At 39.4% G+C, this 20149-nt stretch overlaps 1 protein-coding gene across 1 annotated transcript in view; it reads left to right on the top strand.

Moving 5' to 3' along the window:
- PRKAR2A (protein kinase cAMP-dependent type II regulatory subunit alpha) overlaps positions 1-20149 on the top strand; it is an 80372-nt gene that overhangs the window by 47154 nt on the left and 13069 nt on the right. The window contains exons 3-6 of the mRNA XM_067754338.1: positions 67-119; positions 2598-2681; positions 7404-7510; positions 11442-11595. Of these exons, the coding sequence (XP_067610439.1) occupies positions 67-119; positions 2598-2681; positions 7404-7510; positions 11442-11595 (398 nt within the window). The remainder of the gene's footprint in view (positions 1-66; positions 120-2597; positions 2682-7403; positions 7511-11441; positions 11596-20149) is intronic.

Raw genomic sequence — 20149 nt, 5'->3', positions numbered from 1 at the left:
CCTATTTTCCAGTAAAACACACATCTGTTTTATTTATTTTTCTCTTTATTTTCTCTCCAAATTTAGTCTGTGCTGAGACCTATAACCCTGATGAGGAAGAGGAGGATACTGATCCAAGGGTAAGAACTGCAGCAAAGGTATTAGGTAGAATAATTTTAGTCCCCACTCACTCCCCTCCTCCTCTACATACCAAATCTAATCATGCTGACATTTAAAATAAATACAAATTAAAATCTCAGCAAGATGCCATCTTTTAACTAACAGATTGACAATTATTAAGAAGAATGAAAGCAAGATTGGTTGAGGATATGGTAAGGAGGGATGCCTAGCTGTAGCTGTCAGAGCTTTATACTTAGTCAAGCCAGCTGACTCAGCAGTTACGTGAAGGAGAATTCATCCCTAACAAACAGTTGGGTCCTTTCTAAGGAGATTATTGCAGTATTGTAAAATTGAAAAATGGAAGCAACATAAATGAACCAAAATAGGGGATGCCAAGGGCTAAATTAAGGTACATTCAAGTCAAGAGAATCTGCAGCAATTGGAAATGATGGTACAGGACTGGGCTTAATGACATGGAATGATGTATATTTGAGGTACATTTTATAGAGCATTTTATAAAATAAAAAATAATTTAAAAATATCTATCCGTCTGTCTACCTATTTACTTATTTACTTGTTTGTGCAAAGATTTATACCTGGAAGGATATATCCCAGATATTAACAGTAGTTGTTGTAGGACTATGGTTGATATTTGGGTGCTTTTTTAAAAACTCAGGTTTTTAAATTCTTGTACCGTTAACAAATTACTTTTATAAAAGCAAATTTGAACCATCTTTTTTAAAAGATTGATGTTATAAAAGAAGCTTTAATGATCTTTCAAGTGTGCCTTAAAATGAGTAGACTATGAAAGATTCTGAAGTATTCTAATAATAAAATGCTACCATTGTGTGAATATAATAGACATGTAGGTTTTTGAATTTTTTATTTTAGATATTGTAAAATTTTGATGAGTTTAAAAAGTTAAAACTTTTTTTACTAACTTTTTAATATTACAAATTTAAATTACTTAACACTTTTGGCATCTGTTATTTCTGGTCAGTTTAAGCAATGTACTTTTTTTAGGGTGAAGACAATACTTAGGAAGGAGCTTGATGGGCCTCTCAATTATAACAGCGATACTAGGCAATAATTATTTTTTTTTAGTTCAGTAAACATTTATTAAATATCTGTAGTATTAGTAATAGGAGTAATAGTTTTTGAGCACCTACTAAATGCCAGGTTCTGTTTTAAACACTGCCTGTATTAGCTCATTTAATCCTTATGACAATTCTAATTTTGTAGATATCACTAATACTACTAGTAATACTAAGCTGTTGAGGTTTGAACTCTAGCTTGTATAGCAGTTGTTTAGTTGCCATCTCCACTTACATTTCAATAGACAACTCATACTGAGCTCCTGACTATTTCCGTTTAGACATTCTTTTTCACCCACAATCTTCTCCAGCTCACTTCTTGGCAGTTCCAAACTTCCTGTTGCTCAGGTCCAAAATTTTAGGGTCACCCTCAGCTCCTCTCATTTTTTCATACCCACATTCAAATTTTCAGCAAATCTGATAGGCTCAGTCTTCAAAACATATTTAAAATTCCAGTACTTCTCAACACCTTCATGGCTACCACCTTGGTCCTAATCACCACCGTTTAGCACTAGGATAATCACAGTAGCTTTCTGGCTTTCACTGTTGCCTCCCTCAAGGCTGTTCTTCACTCAGGAGCCAGCATGAGCCTTTAAAAACATTAGATCTCTTTCCTTCCTCTGTCAGAACCCTCAGATTGCCCCTATGTCACTAGAGAAAAGTTCCAGATCTGTGATCTACAATGCCCTCCACCTAACCCCCAAACCTGGTCTCTTCCTGATCTTTTCTCCTCGCTCTGCATCAGTCACATCTGTCTCCTGGTTTTTCTCAAACATGCTGTTAACCAACCATAAGACCTTGTTTTCACTTGCTGTTCCTTCTGCTTGAGGTGCTCTTAGAGATGTCAACGTTACTCACTCCCTCAGGTTGTCCTCAGTTCCTTGGGATCTTTACAAATGTCACCTTCTCAGGCCTCATCTGGACGCACACACGCACATGCACACTCATACACGCACCCTTCCCTACCTTATTTTCTCCTTAGCCTTGTCACTCTAAGATACTTTATGTATTTATTGAATGTGAAAGCAGGTGTTTTTGTCTTGTGTTCACTGCTATGTCCCCAGAGCTGAGACGGTGCCTGGCACCTAGTCGATGCTTAATATTTGTTGAATGAACGATATGTTACCTTCTGCTTTTCGGATGGGGACTCTGAGGCTTCCAGTGCATAGCTGACTTGCTGCCAGCCACACAGCCAGTGGGTGGTCCAGGGTGGGTACTCTTCACCCCTATCATATTTCCTGTCCACGATCAGGGTACTGCTTGGTCTTTGTATAGAGTTAAAATTATAGTAAACATGCTCTTAATTTTTCCCATTTTTAGGAGAAAGAAATATACCAATTTGTAAGTTAAGTAATATTTTTAAATAGAATAAAAAAATTTTCCTGGTTTTATTTGGATTGGCAGGTGATTCATCCTAAAACTGATCAACAGAGGTGCAGACTTCAGGAAGCTTGCAAAGATATTCTTCTTTTCAAAAATCTTGATCAGGTAACATTGATTTTTAAAATATTTTTGGCTTTTAGCTTTTGTCCTATTCATCATTTAAACAGTTTTTAGCATCTTAGCCACAGTCATATGAGGCATTAAAACCTTAGCTTCTTCTTACTTGCAAATGTTTGCATTGTGTTGAGCACTGTAATCCATAATGAGCTTTTCAGATGACTTTTAGTATTTCTCTGAACTGCTTTGGTACTTCCTCCAAGGCAATACCATTTGAGGACCATGCAGTTGGGTCATATTAAAAGGAAATGCTCAGGTTTGCATGACCCTGGCTTAGTTTGGAGGGTCTTTATTTATGCTGAAGAGTAATTTCTCCAAAGATGCCAATGTGGCGTCCTCTCTACCGGTAGCGGTTAACCCACTGGAAGTGTGTGACTGCTTCTCACTCCTTTGGTGTAAGGCACCTCTTATTATTTCTCAGTGAAGACCTCAGGCATGGGGCACACACAGAGTGGTGTTTGTCTTTAGGGCCCCAGCACAGGATCTGTGCCTGTGCCTGTCTTCCCTCTCTTGGTGGAGATGGAAAACAGGGCTACCTCCTGAGGACAGAGATGCTTCAGATTTCCTGTTCCTTCTGTACTTTGACGGCCACATGCTGAAGCCACATGAATGGCTGAGGTGCTGGGCCTGCTGGGGAATCCCAGAATGTGCAGAGACAGGAAGGATAGGAAATAGAATTCTCCTACTACCCAGCTCCTGCAAATATGTCTTCTGAAGATATCCCCACAGCCTTCTGGGAATCTGGCTGGTCAAACATGAGTTTATGTTGTATCAATCAAGGGAATCAACAACTATCCCTGGTGTCTGTAAACCAGACTGTTTGGTAGCTGTGTGGTTATAGGAATAGCGAGAACTTTAATCAGAATTTTATTAGTCTGAGATTGAATAAAACAAGGACCATGAGTTCAAGGAAAGGCTGGTTGTAAGAAATAATAGTCTGTATCAACTGTTTTCCCTGGAAGACTCATCTGTATCAATGGAAAGCATACTTGCTTCTTTATCTACTGTGACTAAAACCCCTTGTAAATTTTATACTATCATATGTTCTAAAGAAGTTGCTGTGTCAGTCTAGTATTCAGATTTTTCTTAGTGCTGGAGAACATCATTTTACCATTTCAGTCTTGAAAAATGATAACTGAATTTTCAGATTTAATTATATTTTTCTAACATTTTATCATGAAAATATTCAAATACAACAAAGTGGAAAGGATTTTACAGAACATGTATTTATCCACTGCCTTGATTCTAACATTAACATTTTACTGTGCTTGTCACATGATATACCGTCTACCCTCAACCAAGGGGTTGGCAAACTTTTGCTTAAAGAACCAGATACTAAATATTTCTGTCACAACTACTCACCTTCATTATTGTAGCAGGAAAGCAACCATAGACAATGCATAAATGAAAGGGTATGGCTGTGTTCCAGTAAAACATTACTTACAAAAACAGTCAACTGTTTGCTGGCCCCTGCATTAACCCATCTTATTTTTGAGGATAATTTCAGAGTAAATTGGAGATCTCAGTATATTTCCCTTAAATACTTTGGCATGCATATCATGATAGTTCAATATTTGTTTATAGCTTTTTAATGTAAAGTTTGCATATAATGAAATGCATGCATGAGTTTTAAGTGTACTTAGGTTTGACAAATGCATACACTTAGGTAATCCAAACCCCTATCAAGATGTAGAATGTTGCCACCACCCCAAAAAGTTTCCTTATGCCCCTTCATGATCAATTCTTGCTCGCCTCCCCCCAGAGACAACTTCTATTTTGATTTGTTCTACCATAAATTAATTTTGCCTTCTAGAATTTCATATAAGTGGAATCATACAATATATACTCTGTTGTGAGAGATTCTTTTCACTCAGCACAATATTTTTGAGACTCTTTCTTATTCAACATTCCATTTCCTTTTTTCACTTTTTATTTTGAACTAGTTTTAGACTCATAAAAGAAGTTGTAAAAATAGTAGAGTTCCCATATACCCCTCATCCAGCTTCCGCCAATATTAGCATATTACATAACCATAGTACAATTAGGGGAAGGGTAAGCTGTGACAAAGCGAGAGAGTGGCATGGACATATATACACTACCAATCGTAAAATAGATAGCTAGTGGGAGGCAGCCGCATAGCACAGGGAGATCAGCTTGGTGCTTTGTGACCACCTAGAGGGGTGGGATAGGGAGGGTGGGAGGGAGGGAGATGCAAGAGGGAAGAGATAGGAACATATGTATATGTATAACTCATTCACTTTGTGATAAAGCAGAAACTAACACACCATTGTAAAGCAATTATACTCCAATAAAGATGTAAAAAAAAACAAAACAAAACCAGGAAAATGACATTGTTACAATACCATTAGTTAAACTAAAAACCTTGTTCAAATTTCATCAGTTTTCTCACTAATTTTTTTTCCTAGTTAATAATCCAGTCCAGAAACCCACATTGCACTTAGCTGTTATTTCTCCTTAGTCTCCTCCAATTTGCGGTAGTTTTCAGTTCTTTCTAGTATTTCATGATCTTGACACTTTGAAGAGTACTGGTTAATTACATTATAGAATATACCTCAATTTGAGTTTGTCTGATATTTCCTCATGATTGAAATGCGGTTATACATCTTTGGCCAGACTACACAGAAATTCTGTTGTGTCCTTCTCAGAGCATCATATCAAGGGATCCATGATGTCAGTGTGTCATTGTTTTGATGATGTTCGTTCATTCCCTTTTATTGCTGAGAAGTATTCCATTATATGAAAATACCAGTTTGTTTATCCATTTTTCTGACAATGGATACCTGGTCTATTTCTTGCTTTTAGCTCTTATGAATAATGCTCTGGACATTTTATACAAGTCTTTTTGCGAACTTTTTTTTTCATTTCTCTTCAGTAAAATACCTGAGGGCAAAATTGCTGAGTCATAGGATAGGTATATGTTTGATATTGTAAAAATCTACCAGATGGTTTTCAAAGTGGTTATACCATTTTGCATTCCTTCCAACAATATGTGACATTTCCAATTGTTCTGTATCCTTAACCAACATTTGATATTATCTGTCTTTTCAAATTTTAGCCATTCCAGTGAGTGTATTTGTTTCTATTTTTTAAAAATTTACTTCCCAAACCTTTGTTTTTAAATTTTCAAATTTACAGAAAAGTCAAAGAATAGTACCATGAACATTCTTATATTCTTGACCTAGATTGACCAGTTGTTAACATTTTGCCACATTTACACTGTTTCTTGTGTGTATATGTAGGCACATGTATGAGTATGTATGAACTGCTTTTAAGATTTTCCCTGTAAAGTTTTCTAGGGCTTTTTTGTTTTGTTTTCCAGTCCTGAGTCACACGTTGCTTTTGGTTGTCATGGTATGATTCTAGTCCCCTGTAACCCAGATTGCTTCCCCCATGCCTTATTCTATATCATGACACTGATGTTTCTGAAGAGTCCAGGCCAGAAAAAGAAGAGTTACTCAAAACATGAGGCTGCCAATGGACAGCCCACAGGCCAGATACAGCCAGGTATAGATGTGTATGTTTGGTCTGTATTGTATGTGAAAACTTTAATTTGTTACTTGTATTTAAACATGAGATTTCTGGCAACACTGAGCTCACATTCCACATTAACGTGGATGACACATGAGTAGCAAGCCTTCCTTTTTAGTATTTGTCAACTTTTACAGTATTCAGCACACCTGGAACTATGGAACTAAAGAGGTGCTTTTTGGTGATAATGTTATTTTAGATAGAACAGTCACACTGACAGAACACTAAATCACATGGAATTATGCAGCAATAAAATTATTTTCTTGTCAGATCTTCAATCCACATTCCTCCAAAGACAAAGTCTTTCTCTGAGTTGAAACTGGTATTTAGTGCTCCGTAACAGTCACTGATTTCCCTGACAGAGGGATGCCGGCCCTAGACTGAGATCACTGTTTTGTTAGAATTTAATAGCATTGTTTTGTTTTCATTATACTTACTGGTACAGTTAGTTACCTTCTGGTTATGGCAGGTAATATTGGTAAGTAACTAATTGTATATGTTGTGTATAAATGATTGTAGCAGTATTACATGTCTGGTAATAGATCTCGTTTATTGAGTACCTGTTATGTGACATATACTTTCCTTAGATTTTTCTCCTTTAGTCATAAAAGTTGATGAGCTAGAAACTATTTATTAAACCCTTTTTTGCATATGAAGAAACTGAGTCTCAGAGAGGTAAAGTGATGTGCTTGGCTAGTCAGAGTAGTAGTTGTGCTGTTCCATGAGATAACCTGTGAGGCCATCTCAGCCTTTTAGCCTTGATAATCCTGTTAATATCAACACCTGGAGGAAGGTGGCATCACATGGCTTTATACCTGACATAGTAGAGCCATCAAGGCAGGTGACAGTCTTGTGGGTGCGGCTGGGAGAATAGGCACCATGATTTAGATACCTGTTTTTGCGTAAATTATAGAATGTATTTTCAAAACAATGCTGCCTCAGAAAACTTGGCAACTGTGCTGTATATGTGGAGATGCAAAGCTGAATGGCCACAGGAAAGCATTTGTTTCAGACAGCCCTTAGGTTTCTGCTTGAACGTGGGGAATAGTCTGATGTGGGGACTTCTACCATCTACCATGTAGTCACCAACTAAGATAAGCAGAGTTTTTTTTCCCCCCACAAGTGTAGAAGCCATCTTTTCTCGTTGTGTATTCCCTGCAGGAACAGCTTTCTCAAGTCCTCGATGCCATGTTTGAAAGGACAGTCAAAGTTGATGAGCACGTCATTGACCAAGGAGATGATGGGGACAACTTTTATGTCATTGAACGGTAGGAGATGGAGTTTTGCAGTTGCACGGCTGTACTTAATAAGATCCATAATTCAGGGCAAGTGCTTTACCCTATGCTTTGTTCAGCCCAAACAGGACTTAGGGCCACGTAAACAAGCTTCTCAAAGCTTGCCCCTCTCTGTCCACAGCCTGCCTTTCTCTATCTGCTGCTGCCCTGAGTCCTCAGTACAACCCATACTTGGGTTGCCACTATCTACAATTAGGTGAAATGTGCAAGCTATGCTTTATAAACATGTTATTTGCAAGTGTTCGAGTGAATTGATTTTGTAAAGAATAACCGTAACACTTTATTGTCATCTGGATCATTCAATCCTAGCCTAATTTTACACATGAGTATACTGCCTCAACCTCCATACCTCTGGCCCCTTCTGGCTCTGTTCCAGGTATAAATCATGTTGGGAGACATGAAATATTTGGGTTTGACCTGTTCGCCCTGGTGTGTCCTAACCTCTTGAGCTATTAGTATCACCTGGAGGACTCCTTCTGACCCCTCCTCAGTCCTGAAAGGAACACCCTCACCAGAGTTTAAGATCAATAAGATGTTGCTTCACCCAATGTCTTCCATTAATTATTTTTCATTTTTTCTTTTGAAATAATTTCAGAGTTATAGAAACGTTACACAAATAGTACAAAAAATTCTTATAAACCTGGGTTCCCCAGATTTATGTTTTACCACATTAACTTTATTGTTTGAAAGTAAGTTGCAGGTATAAGCCCTTTTACCTCTGAATACTTCAGTGTATGTTTCCTAAAAATAGAATATTCTCTTACATAAGCAGAGATCAATTGTAAGAATTAGATATTAACATTTTATACAGTACTCTCATCTACTCTGCAGACCTTATTCATTTTTTTCCAATTGCTTTCCTGATTTTTAAGATTTTTAAGGGTCTTTTCATTTTGATCAAGTACCTATACTAGATTCAGCTGGTCCCCTGTCTCGTCGAGCCTTTTGCTCGTTCAGGAAAGTGTTCAAGAATGTACTACTTGGACTTCCCTGGTGGCGCAGTGGTTAAGAATCCGCCCGCAAATGCAGGGGACACAGGTTCGAGCCCTGGTCCAGGAAGATCCCACATGCCGCAGAGCACCTAAGCCCGACTTAGCACCACAACTACTGAGCCTGCGCTGTAGAGCCCGCGAGCCACAACTACTGAGCCCACGCACCACAACTACTGAAGCCTGCGCGCCTAGAGCCTGCGCTCTGCAACAACAGAAGCCACCGCAATGAGAAGCCTGCGCACCTCAACGAAGAGTAGCTCCTGCTCGCCGCAACTAGAGAAAGCCCGCGTGCAGCAAAGAAGACCCAATGCAGCCAAAAATAAATAAGTAATTAATTAATTAAAAAAAAAATAAACGTTAAAAAAAAAAGAACGTACTCCTTGGGTAACCTTTTGGCCCTTGATACTTTGACAGATGATTACAGTTAGGGTTAGGAAAGAAATGTTTTATTTAAAGAGTAAAGATGATACAAATAATGTCTTCTTAAAGACTGTTTTATCTATTATGCTCATGCTTCCTTCATAGAATTCTGTAAGTAGTGACAGAATAATTTTTTTAAGTTATATCACCACTTCCAACAGCCACCTTTCCCCCTTGCTCTGCCGTGTGCTCCCTCACCAAGACAGGAATCCCAGTAGGTACCTGCAGTCTGGGAAATAAGCATTTACCTGCACATATCCATAGCTTATAGGTTGAAATGCCTGTCTACAAAGGGAATGATTTGTTATTACACATGTAAATGAGAGGTATTATCTTTTGCATGCACTGAAAGTGGTTGTTAATTAATTATTAAAAAGATATTGTTCCTGACCTCAAAAAACTCATTTTCTAGTTGGAGAGACTAGAAATAGATAACTATTACATAATTAAATAGATAATTATTACATAATTTGATGATAACAACAGTGAGAAAAATATGTCCCATTATTTGGAAGAGGACCGAAGTGAGAGAGGTTAGGAAAGACTCTGTTTTGTGGCTTCCTGAAATTATTTGTGTTCCCAAAATTAAGTTGCTAGCGTCTCCTGGAAGAGAGACTAAAAACACGTAAGTGAATTTACCCTGAGTTCCATTTATTCCACTCATGTCCTTGTTACTTTTGCCTTGTCCACCAGGTCAAACACAGTTCAGCTTACCTATTCAGTGGTGAGCTCCCTTGAGAGCAGGGTTGGTACTGTGTACCTGATATTTGAGTGATTGGCTTTATTCTTTGCTTCTTGTGTAACATATGATACCTAATGATTTTTATCAGACAAGTGGAGGCTCTTTGTAGGAAACTTAGGGGGAAAAAAAAAAAAACAACCAGGAAAGAAAGTAATTTAGCCCTAATTTCATCCCCAGAGTATATTCTTCCTTTCTTTTTTCTTTTTTTTTTTTTTCCTATGCTTTACTGTTAGGTCAGATCCATTACCCCAAATTTGGTTCAGATATTGAGACTGATCATACCACACACACAGCTAAGAGTGTATGAAAAGATTTATCACTCACATAATGAGGCTTTTAAGGGAGAACAGGCCAGGTTCCCAAGAGGTCCAAAAATGACTTAAGACAGCAGGGAGGGGTGACTGGCTTGGCGTTTCACGGTGGTTAGAGGGTGGGGCTGAGGTCAGAGTACTCTTATATATGAGCAGGCTCTAGTTTTGTTTGAATATCCCATCAGTGCCAAATAAGGGAGCACCCAGGTTTTCTTCTCAGCTTTCCCAGATGTGAGACAGAAGAGGAAGAAGGATTGGGAGTGGTAGGGCTTGAAAGCTGTTAACAAACATGTAAAATGTAGTCAACTCTTTATTACATTTATATGTATACTTTTTATGTTAGGTCATATACATTGACTTGATTTTTAAAATCTATTTGAAGTAGTTTGCCATGGGATACAATATTATTCTATGTCATGATTTATATTGACTGCATAATATGAATATAGACATATATTTGACCTATCCCCTATTGTTAGCAGATTAAATTGTGGTTTTTGGTTTTTGTTCTTATAAATATTACCTGGTGAGCATCCCTGCAATTAAATATTTAAATAATTAAATATCTTTGATTATCTCCTTCAGAGTGCCTAGAAATGGAATTGCTGTGTCAAAGGGTCTCTTTAGGAATTTGTTATGTTGTTAATTATCTTTCAGAAACTTTAAAACATTTACACTTGCTTCAGTGGTGTATTGAGAGTGACTGTTTCTCCAAATGTTTGTCCATTCTGAATATTTTTCTTTAGTAGTCATTAACAATCAATAGATAGAGAATTGTATCATTTTTTTCTTTATTTTAATCAGTTCTACATCCTAGTTTTCAACAGACTACAAAAGAAAACCCATACAATCATTTCGATACCTGCAGGAAAAGCATTTGACAAAATTCAACACCTTTCCATGATAAAAACTCTCAGCAAACTAGGAATAGAAGGGACTTTTCTCCAACCTGATTAAAGGCATTTATAAAAAAAAAAACCTATAGCTAACCTTATACTTAACGGTGAAAGATTGAATGTTTTCCCTTTAAGATGGAGAACCAGACAAGCAAAGCATGTCTCCTCTCACCACTTCAGTGCAGTATTATACTGTAGGTCCTAACCAACGCAATAAAGCAAAGAAAAAAGAAGGAAAAGAAAAAGATGGAGTGAGGGGAGAAGGACTGACGGGAGGGAAGAAGGGCATACAGATTGGAAAGGAAGAAATAAAGCTGCTTTGTCTTTGTTTGCAGATGACATGATCCTCTAGAAAATGCCAAGTTCACTCATTAAAATTAATAAATGAGTTTAGCAAGGTCACAGAATACAAAGTCAAAATGCAAAAATCTATTATATTTCTATATACTAGCAAAAATCTGTTGGAATTCCCCAATAACAACAACCTTCTGTTCATGTACACCTGCCCATTATAAGTAAAATTGTTTCTTGTTATATTTCCAGGGGAACCTATGATATTTTAGTAACAAAAGATAATCAAACCCGCTGTGTTGGTCAGTATGACAACCATGGCAGTTTTGGAGAACTAGCTCTGATGTACAACACCCCGAGAGCTGCTACCATTGTCGCCACTTCAGAAGGCTCCCTTTGGGGACTGGTGAGTTAGAGAAATGGTTCTCCTTGCATAGCATGGTATTAATGCCCCTTACTTCTGAGTCTCTGTCCTTGGGCTGTTGGTTCACACTATATTTAATAGCCAATTATCTGAAAGACATTGTGGAAGGTTTTGTACCAGTGTGTTTTTCCATTTCTCTGAAGTGATTTATCAACAAACCATTTATTCCAAATTACATAGAAAAGACTGGGTCTTGTGACCTTGCAGTGTGTCAGCTCTTACTACATTTTCCATTTATGTTTTTATCAGACAAGTAGAGAGAGGGGGGATAACTCTGTACAAGAGACAGCCTAGAAAAATAAGTGTCATTGAAAGCTCTGCCAACCATGTTTTCCATCTCTATCTATCCTAGGACTAACTTTCCTGTGTGTTTGGCCATCTATTTATTCATTGGTCCATGCCAATATTCAATAGATTTAGATGACTAGAAAGGCTGATAGCCATATTCTGGGAAATAGAACTTTCCTAGAATGTCTTAGGCACAGTACTGCTATGATCCTATCCTCTATTATACATGACCCACCTTGCTTCCTTCATTATCAAGCCTTCAAAATATATAATTCTCTTCCTTCTTAAACAAAACAATCATCCTCTTGTACAGATTCCAAATTTCACTTTTAAAATGTTCACATCTATGATAATTTGTTTCCATTTACCCTACAAGCAGAATTAAATATATACCTTGGAATTATCGATATATTTCCTCAAATAAAATCACATTTTAAAGACATACTAGAGCACTTTATTGTGCTATACTAATGTAGAATTAAGAATGCCCCTGAGGCAGGACAGGAATAAAGACGAAGACGTAGAGAATGGACTTGAGGATACCGGGAGGGGGAAGGGTAAGCTGGGACGAAGTGAGAGAATGGCATGGACTTATATATACTACTAAATGTAAAATAGATAGCTAGTGGGAAGCAGCTGCATAGCACAGGGAGATCAGCTCAGTGCTTTGTGACCACCTAGAGGGGTGGAATACGGAGGGTGGGAGCGAGACACAAGAGGGAGGAGATATGGGGATATATGTATATGTACAGCTGATTCACTTTGTTATAAAGCAGAAACTAACATACCATTTTTTTTTTTTTTTTTTTTGCGGTACGCGGGCCTCTCACTGTTGTGGCCTCTCCCGTTGCGGAGCACAGACTTCGGACACACAGGCTCAGCGGCCATGGCGGACCGGGGCACGAACCCGTGTCCCCTGCATCGGCAGGCAGACTCTCAACCACTGCGCCACCAGGGAAGCCCCTAACACACCATTTTAAAGCAATTATACTCCAATAAAGATGTTAAAAAAAAAAAGAATGCCCGTGAGAGAGACTTCCCTGGCGGCCCAGTGGTTAAGACTCCTCACTTCTAGAACAGGAGAGTTAGGTTCAGTCCCTGATCGGGGAACTAGGATCCCACATGTGGTGCGGCCCACAAAAAAAAAAAAAAAAAAAAAAAGATTGCCCCTGAGAGATGAGAGATACATTGGTTTAAGAATACATCACACACTTGGGAAGCTTAAAATACTCAAGGTAGATCAATAAATAATGGGGGAAAATAAAATCAGTTTTAAAATACATTAATGCCAACTTCTGGTCCAGGCCAAGATGGAATAGCCCCATTCCTCACTAATCTTCCCTCTTAAAACTAGAAAACTCTGGATATCTTACTACAAACAAACATAGGAGACCCTGAAAGATGGAAAGGAGAAGGTGGACTGGCTAGGAACTAGGGATTTCAGGAATTAAGGAAGGACATAACAGTGAGTTCGCCAGGTTTTCTTATTAATTCCCATATATCCCAGATAGGGTGCTGGAAAAACCTACAACCCAGATCCACCAACAGGTACACATAAAAACAGCCCCAAGAAAAGTCTGCTCCCTTTAGCCAAAGGACAAGGAAAAGCACAGCTTGGCAGAATAGAAAACCTTTTATGATAATGCCACCCTATTCCTGCCAAATACCAAAGGAAAAACTGCTTCTACCTCCCCACACTGTCACTGGGGCCAGCAGGAAACTGGACTTAACAACCTCATCCAGCAGCAAAGAGGCAAAATGAGGTGATGTGTGGTGTTACTAGTTGGCACTCCACTTCCCCTGCCAGAGTAGTGTCAGTAGAGTCCAGAGGGGAGCTGAACATGGACTCCCACACGTACAGGCACCCTATATATATAGAGAGGGTGACTGCCTGCAAAAAAAGAAAAAATTGGATACAGTTTTACAACATAATACCCAAAATGCCCAGGATACAATAGAAAATCACTTGTTAGACCAAGAACAAAGAAATTCTCAATCTGAATTAGAAAAGGCAATCGAAAGATGTCAATACCGGGCTTCCCTGGTGGCGCAGTGGTTGAGAGTCTGCCTGCCGATGCAGGGGACACGGGTTCGTGCCCCGGTCCGGGATGATCCCACATGCCGCGGAGCGGCTGGGCCTGTGAGCCATGGCCGCTGAGACTGCGCGTCCAGAGCCTGTGCTCCGCAACGGGAGAGGCCACAACAGTGAGAGGCCTGCATACCGCAAAAAAAAAAAAAAAAAAAAAAAGATGTCAATACCAAGATGATACAGATACTGGAATTAGCTGACAATGATTTTAAAGCAGCCATCATAAAAATCCTTCAACAAGCAATTATGAACACACTAGAAACAAAGGGGAAAAAATAGGAGGTCTCAGTGGAGAAATAGAAGACAGAAAGAAGATCCAAATGGAAATTTTAGAACTGGAAAATACAATAACCAAAATAAAAACTCACTGGATGGGCTCAATAGCAGAATGAATATAAGGGAGGAAAGAATCAGTGAACTTGAAGATAGAACAATAGAAATTACCCAGTCTGAACAACAGAAAGAAAATAGACTGAAATGAACAGAGCCTGTGGACTAAAAAGAAAAGGCACAGTATTTGTGTCATCAGAGTCCCAGAAGGAGAGGAGAAAGAATATAGAGCTAAAAAATTATTCAAGGAAATAATAGTTGGAGAATTCCCAAATTTGGTGAAAGATAGTAAACCTACAGATTCAAGAGGCTGAGTGAACTTCAAATTAGATAAACCCAAAGAAATCTATGCCAAAACACATCAGAATCAAACTTTAGAAAACTAAAGAGAGGAATAAATTTGAAAGCAACTAGAGAGAAACAATGCTTTACGTACAGAGAAAAAACAATTTGAATGACACCAGATTTCCTATCCATGAAGGCCAGAAGGAAGTAGCACAGCATTTTTCAATTGCTGAAAGAAAAGAACTGTCAACTCAGAATTCTATACCTAGTGAGAATATCCTTCAGGAATGAAGATATTCTCAGATAAAACAAAACTGAGACTTTGTCACCTGCAGAAGTGATAAAAGAAAGAAATTTGGGGCTTCCCTGGTGGCACAGTGGTTGAGAGTCCGCCTGCCGATGCAGGGGACGCGGGTTCGTGCCCCAGTCCGGGAAGATCCCACATGCCGTGGAGTGACTGGGCCCGTGAGCCATGGCCACTGAGCCTGTGCATCCGGAGCCTGTGCTCCGCAACAGGAGAGGCCACAACAGTGAGAGGCCTGCGTACCACAAAAAAAAAAAAAAAAAAAGAAAGAAATTTGGAACATCAAGAATGGAGAAAGAATAACAGTAAACATATGGATAGACATAAAAGTCTATCCTCCTCTTGAGTTTTCTAAAATAGGTTAGATGCTTGAAGCAAAATTATAACATTGTCTTACGTGGTTCTTAATGTATATAGAGGAAATATTTAAGACAATTACATTCTAAAGGGGAAGGAAAGGGGCCTAAATGGAAGTTAAACTTCTACACTTTACTCAAACTACTAAAATGTTGATACCAGTAGACCATGATAAGTTACATATATAAATATAATACATAGAGCAACCACTAAAGTAATCTGTACAAAGAGATACACTCAAAAACTCTATAAATCCATTCAGGTAACCTGCAGGAAGGCAAGAAAAGTGAAACAGAAGAACAGGAAACAGGGAAGAACAGAAAACATTGAATTAAATGGTAGACGTAAGCCCTAGTATATGAATAATTACTATAAATATAGATGATCTAAATATACCAACTGAACTTATTTACAAAGCAGAAGTAAAGTCATGAATGTAGAAAACAAACTTATGATTACCAGGGGATAAGCAGGGGGGAGGGATAAATTGGGAGATTGAGACTGATATATACACATTATGGGGAAAGAATCTCAAAAAAAGAGTGTTTATATGTATAATTGATTCACTTTGCTATACACCTGAAACTAACACAACATTGTAAATCAACTATACTCCAGTAAAAAAAAATTTTAAAGCTATTATGCCAAGTTAATTCAATCTAACTAATTAGAGGGCAGGAAGTTCTTTCAATTATTGTATGTGCTGTCTGAGAAACACACTTGAATATAGCTACAGATTTCATTAATTACAGTTCATTATTTTCCAGATTAGTTACTAAACTCGCATCAGAAGGTCAAAGACAGCAATTTTGTCAGCTGCCACTTCTCTCAGTGCTGTATCTTTTGCATTTCTGGAACTCAGACAGAAATTGATTACAAACAAAAACAAATCTCCATAAAAATGAGAAACATAAGTCTTTATGAATATGTTCAAGCCAAATGATTTTGTAAAGTATAAGAATCTTTGTTTTTAAAGACTTCCTTATAATCTTTATTTTCGGACTTCCCTGGTGACGCAGTGGTTAAGAATCTGCCTGCCAATGCAGGGGACCTAGGTTCAATCCCTGGTCCGGGAAGATCCCACATGCCACAGAGCAACTAAGCCCGTGCGCCACAACTACTGAGCCTGTGCTCTAGAGCCTGCGAGCCACAACTACTGAAGCCCGCATGCCCTAGAGCCTGCGTACTGCAGCTACTGAGCCCATGTGCCACAACTACTGAAGCCTGTGTGCTGTAGGGCCCATGTGCTGCAACTACTGAAGCCCACGCACCTAGAGCCCATGCTACACAAGAGAAGCCACTGCGATGAGAAGCCCGCGCACCGCAACGAAGAGTAGTCCCCACTCACTGCAACTAGAGAAGGCCCGCGCACAGTAACTAAGACCCGATGCAGCCAAAAATAAATAATAATTTTTTAAAAAAGAAAGTAAAAGTATAGTAATATATATACTATGCAAACATTAACCAGAAGAAAGCAGAACTTAATATCAGATAAGTAGACTTCACAGCAAAGAAAATTACCAGAGACAAAGAGGAACATTACATAATAATGAAAGAGTTAATCTACCAAGAAGACACAGAAACCCTAAATATGTATATACCAAACAACAGAGCTTCAAAATATGTAAAGCAAAAACTGATAGAACTGAAAGAAGAAATAGACAAACCCACAGTTATATTTGCAGACTTCAACACCCCTTTCTCAACAATTGATAGGACAACTAGACAAAAAATTGGGAAGGATACAGTACTTAACATCACCATCGACCAAAAGGATCAAATTGAAATTTATAGGACACTTCACACAACAACAGAGAATACACATTCTTTTCAAGCCCACAAATGTTCACCGAGATAGACTACATGTATCCTGGGATATAAAATAAAACTTAACAAGTTTAAAAGAATTGAAATCAGACGGTGTGTTCTCTAACCATAATGGAATGAAACCAGAAATCAGTAACAGAAAGATAACAGGAAAATCTCCAAACACTTGGAAATCAACCCATTCCTAAATCTAAAAGTCAAAGAGAAAGTCTCAATAGAAATTTATTAAAAATGAACTGTAAAACTGCTTGCCTTGGACTTCCCTGGTGGTGCAGTGGTTAAGAATCCGCCTGCAAATGCAGGGGACACGGGTTCAAGCCCTAGTCTGGGAAAATCCCACATGCCATGGGGCAACTAAGCCCGTGAGTCACAACTACTGAGCCTGTGCTCTAGAGCCCGCAAACCACAACTACTGAGCCCACGTGCCACAACTGCTGAGCCCATGTGCCACAACTACTGAAGCCCATGCACCTAGAGCCTGTGCTCCACAAGAGAAGCCACTGCAATGAGAAGCCCGTGCACCATAACGAAGAGTAGCCCCTGCTCGCCACAACTAGAGAAAGCCTGCACACAGCAACAAAGACCCAATGCAGCAAAAAATAATAATAATTAATTAATTTAAAAAAACAACTGCTTGCCTTGTGGTTTGGATATGAGAATTAAGTAGAAGCACATCCGAGAAGCAGTTTCCTCGGTGCCTGGCACAAGGTAGGGTACTACAGAGTGGTGGCACCTGCTTCCCTTGGTTGTGGTGCTGCTCACCACCCTTCCATTTCTGAAACTCCCTCTCCTGAGATCCCTGCCCTGCCTTCCTAGTTCCTAGCCTTATCCTTTGCAGTCTTTTCTTCCTCTCCCTGCTATCTTAAGTGAGATTCATCTCGCTGCTGCCTTACGTGACCTATTTAGATGCCCTTTTCTCCTGCGTTATTCACCCGCTTTATAGCCCAAACCCTTCCAAAGCTTCAGTACCACCTTCAGGAAAGTGACTCCCAGAGGGTCCTCTATAGCCTGACTTCTTACTTGTGCCTTCCAAGGCCTTTGGAAATGCCTTCTGAGGCTAAATCAGGGAGGACCTGGTGTTGCCACTGAGTTTCTCAAATTGGATTCTATATTCCTTCTCTTACTGGGGGCAGCTGCCACCATGACCACTACACTTAGTCTCTGCTCCCACTCTGTCTTGCTTGCATGAAAGTGAGTAGAAACTCTTTTTTCTTTTAATATTTATTTAGCTGTACCAGGTCTTAGTTGCAGCACATGGGATCTACATTGTGGCATGTGGGATCTAGTTCCTTGACCAGGGATCGAACCCAGATCCCCTGCGGAGCACGGAGTCTTTTTTTTTTTTTTAATAATTTTATTTATTTATTTTTGGCTACATTGGGTCTTCATTGCTGCACCCAGGCTTCCTCTAGTTGTGGCAAGCAGGTGCCACTCTGTTGTGGTGCGTGAGCTTCTCATTGCAGTGGCTTCTCTTGTTGTGGAGCACAGGCTCTAGGTGCGTGGGCTTCAGTAGTTGTGGCGTGCGGGCTCAGTAGTTGTGGCTTGCGGGATCCAGAGCACAGGCTCAGTAGTTGTGGCGCACAGGCTTAGTTGCTCTGCAGCATGTGGGATTTTCCCAGACCAGGGCTCGAACCTGTGTCCCCTGCCTTGGCAGGCAGATTCTTTTTTTTTTTTTTTTTTTTTTTTTTTTTTTTTGCGGTACGCGGGTCTCTCACTGCCATGACCTCTCCTGTTGTGGAGCACAGGCTCCAGACGCGCAGGCTCAGGGGCCATGGCTCACTGGCCCAGCTGCTCCGCGGCATGTGGGATCTTCCCAGACCGGAGCACGAACCCGTGTCCCCTGCATCGGCAGGCGGACTCTCAAGCACCGCGCCACCAGGGAAGCCCGGCAGGCGGATTCTTAACCACTGTGCCACCAGGGAAGTCCCAGTAGAAACTTTCTGCAGTCAAAGGAAAGGGTAGTATTCTTCTCTTTTGAACTTCAGGGCTACTTGCTTGACTCTGAACACTTGGGTGCCTGAGGGAGCTACCATTTCACAGTAGGAGTTTCCTCTTCACAGCTCCATTGGAAGCTCCCTGAAAGCTGGGTTGGTGTCTGGTGGTTTTTTATATCCTCCGCAGTCATAGGAACTGGACTTGCACAGCCTGAGAGCTCTGGGAAGTGCAAAAGCATGCGTAGAAAGGGTTGGAACACAAATAGAGATATCAGTTGTTTTCTCTTTAGCTAGAAATACAGTTTATTGCTGCAATTTTAGTAATCTTTGTAACGTTATAGATGGATTTAGAAATACTGTTTTTTGACAATGTCTGCTCAAACATAAGGAAAGAAATTTTATAACTCCCATTGTCTCAGTCTTGATTGTTCTCTTTCCACAGCACTCTTGGCCTAGATTGGTGCAGGAAACATGTAGAAACTGAAGTCTAAAGATAATGGAGTAATATTCCAAAGTATAACAGTAACATTTTAAATGATACATCTCTAACCTTGGACTTCAAAAAAGTAGTGGCAAGTGATGCAGCTGATTAGAGCAATCAGAGATTGAATGGCTCTTTTCAAGCAGACAGATGGAAAAGAAAATGGGGGCAGAATCTGGCTTAGTACCAGAGAACAGACATTATTTGTACTTCAGTTTAGGAAGGGAGGGTAGGAGTCTGCCACCTTTTATACTACGAGTATAGGGTGCAGTAGGTGACTTCTCCTGTCAGGCAGATGAAGCATGGCATGGGATAGGACCAGGGAGTTCTGTGGCTGATGAATATGAGCCAGTGAAACCTATTTAGACATCTCAACTCAGTTGTCTTCTATGTGTTTTCTCCACCCAACTCCCACCCCATCATCAAGAATACTAAAATAGCAAACCTACAGCTAAACATGCCCTTAGCCCCTTGCTATTTTTCATTCTTTCAGCCTTTAGGATGTCATTACTGTACTTTAAAAAAAAAAGAAAAAACAATCTTTCTATTCTTGAGAGCCCAAGGTAGAAGAAAGTTAAAATTAACTTAGGTACAAAAAACTGCCTACTCACGTAGGAGCCTAAGCAATTAACATTCTCCTG

The sequence above is a fragment of the Pseudorca crassidens genome, chromosome 10, assembly GCF_039906515.1.
Source record: "Pseudorca crassidens isolate mPseCra1 chromosome 10, mPseCra1.hap1, whole genome shotgun sequence".
Taxonomy (NCBI): domain Eukaryota; kingdom Metazoa; phylum Chordata; class Mammalia; order Artiodactyla; family Delphinidae; genus Pseudorca; species Pseudorca crassidens.
Note: the sequence above shows the minus strand (reverse complement) of the source record. Positions and strands in the feature narration are given on the sequence as shown.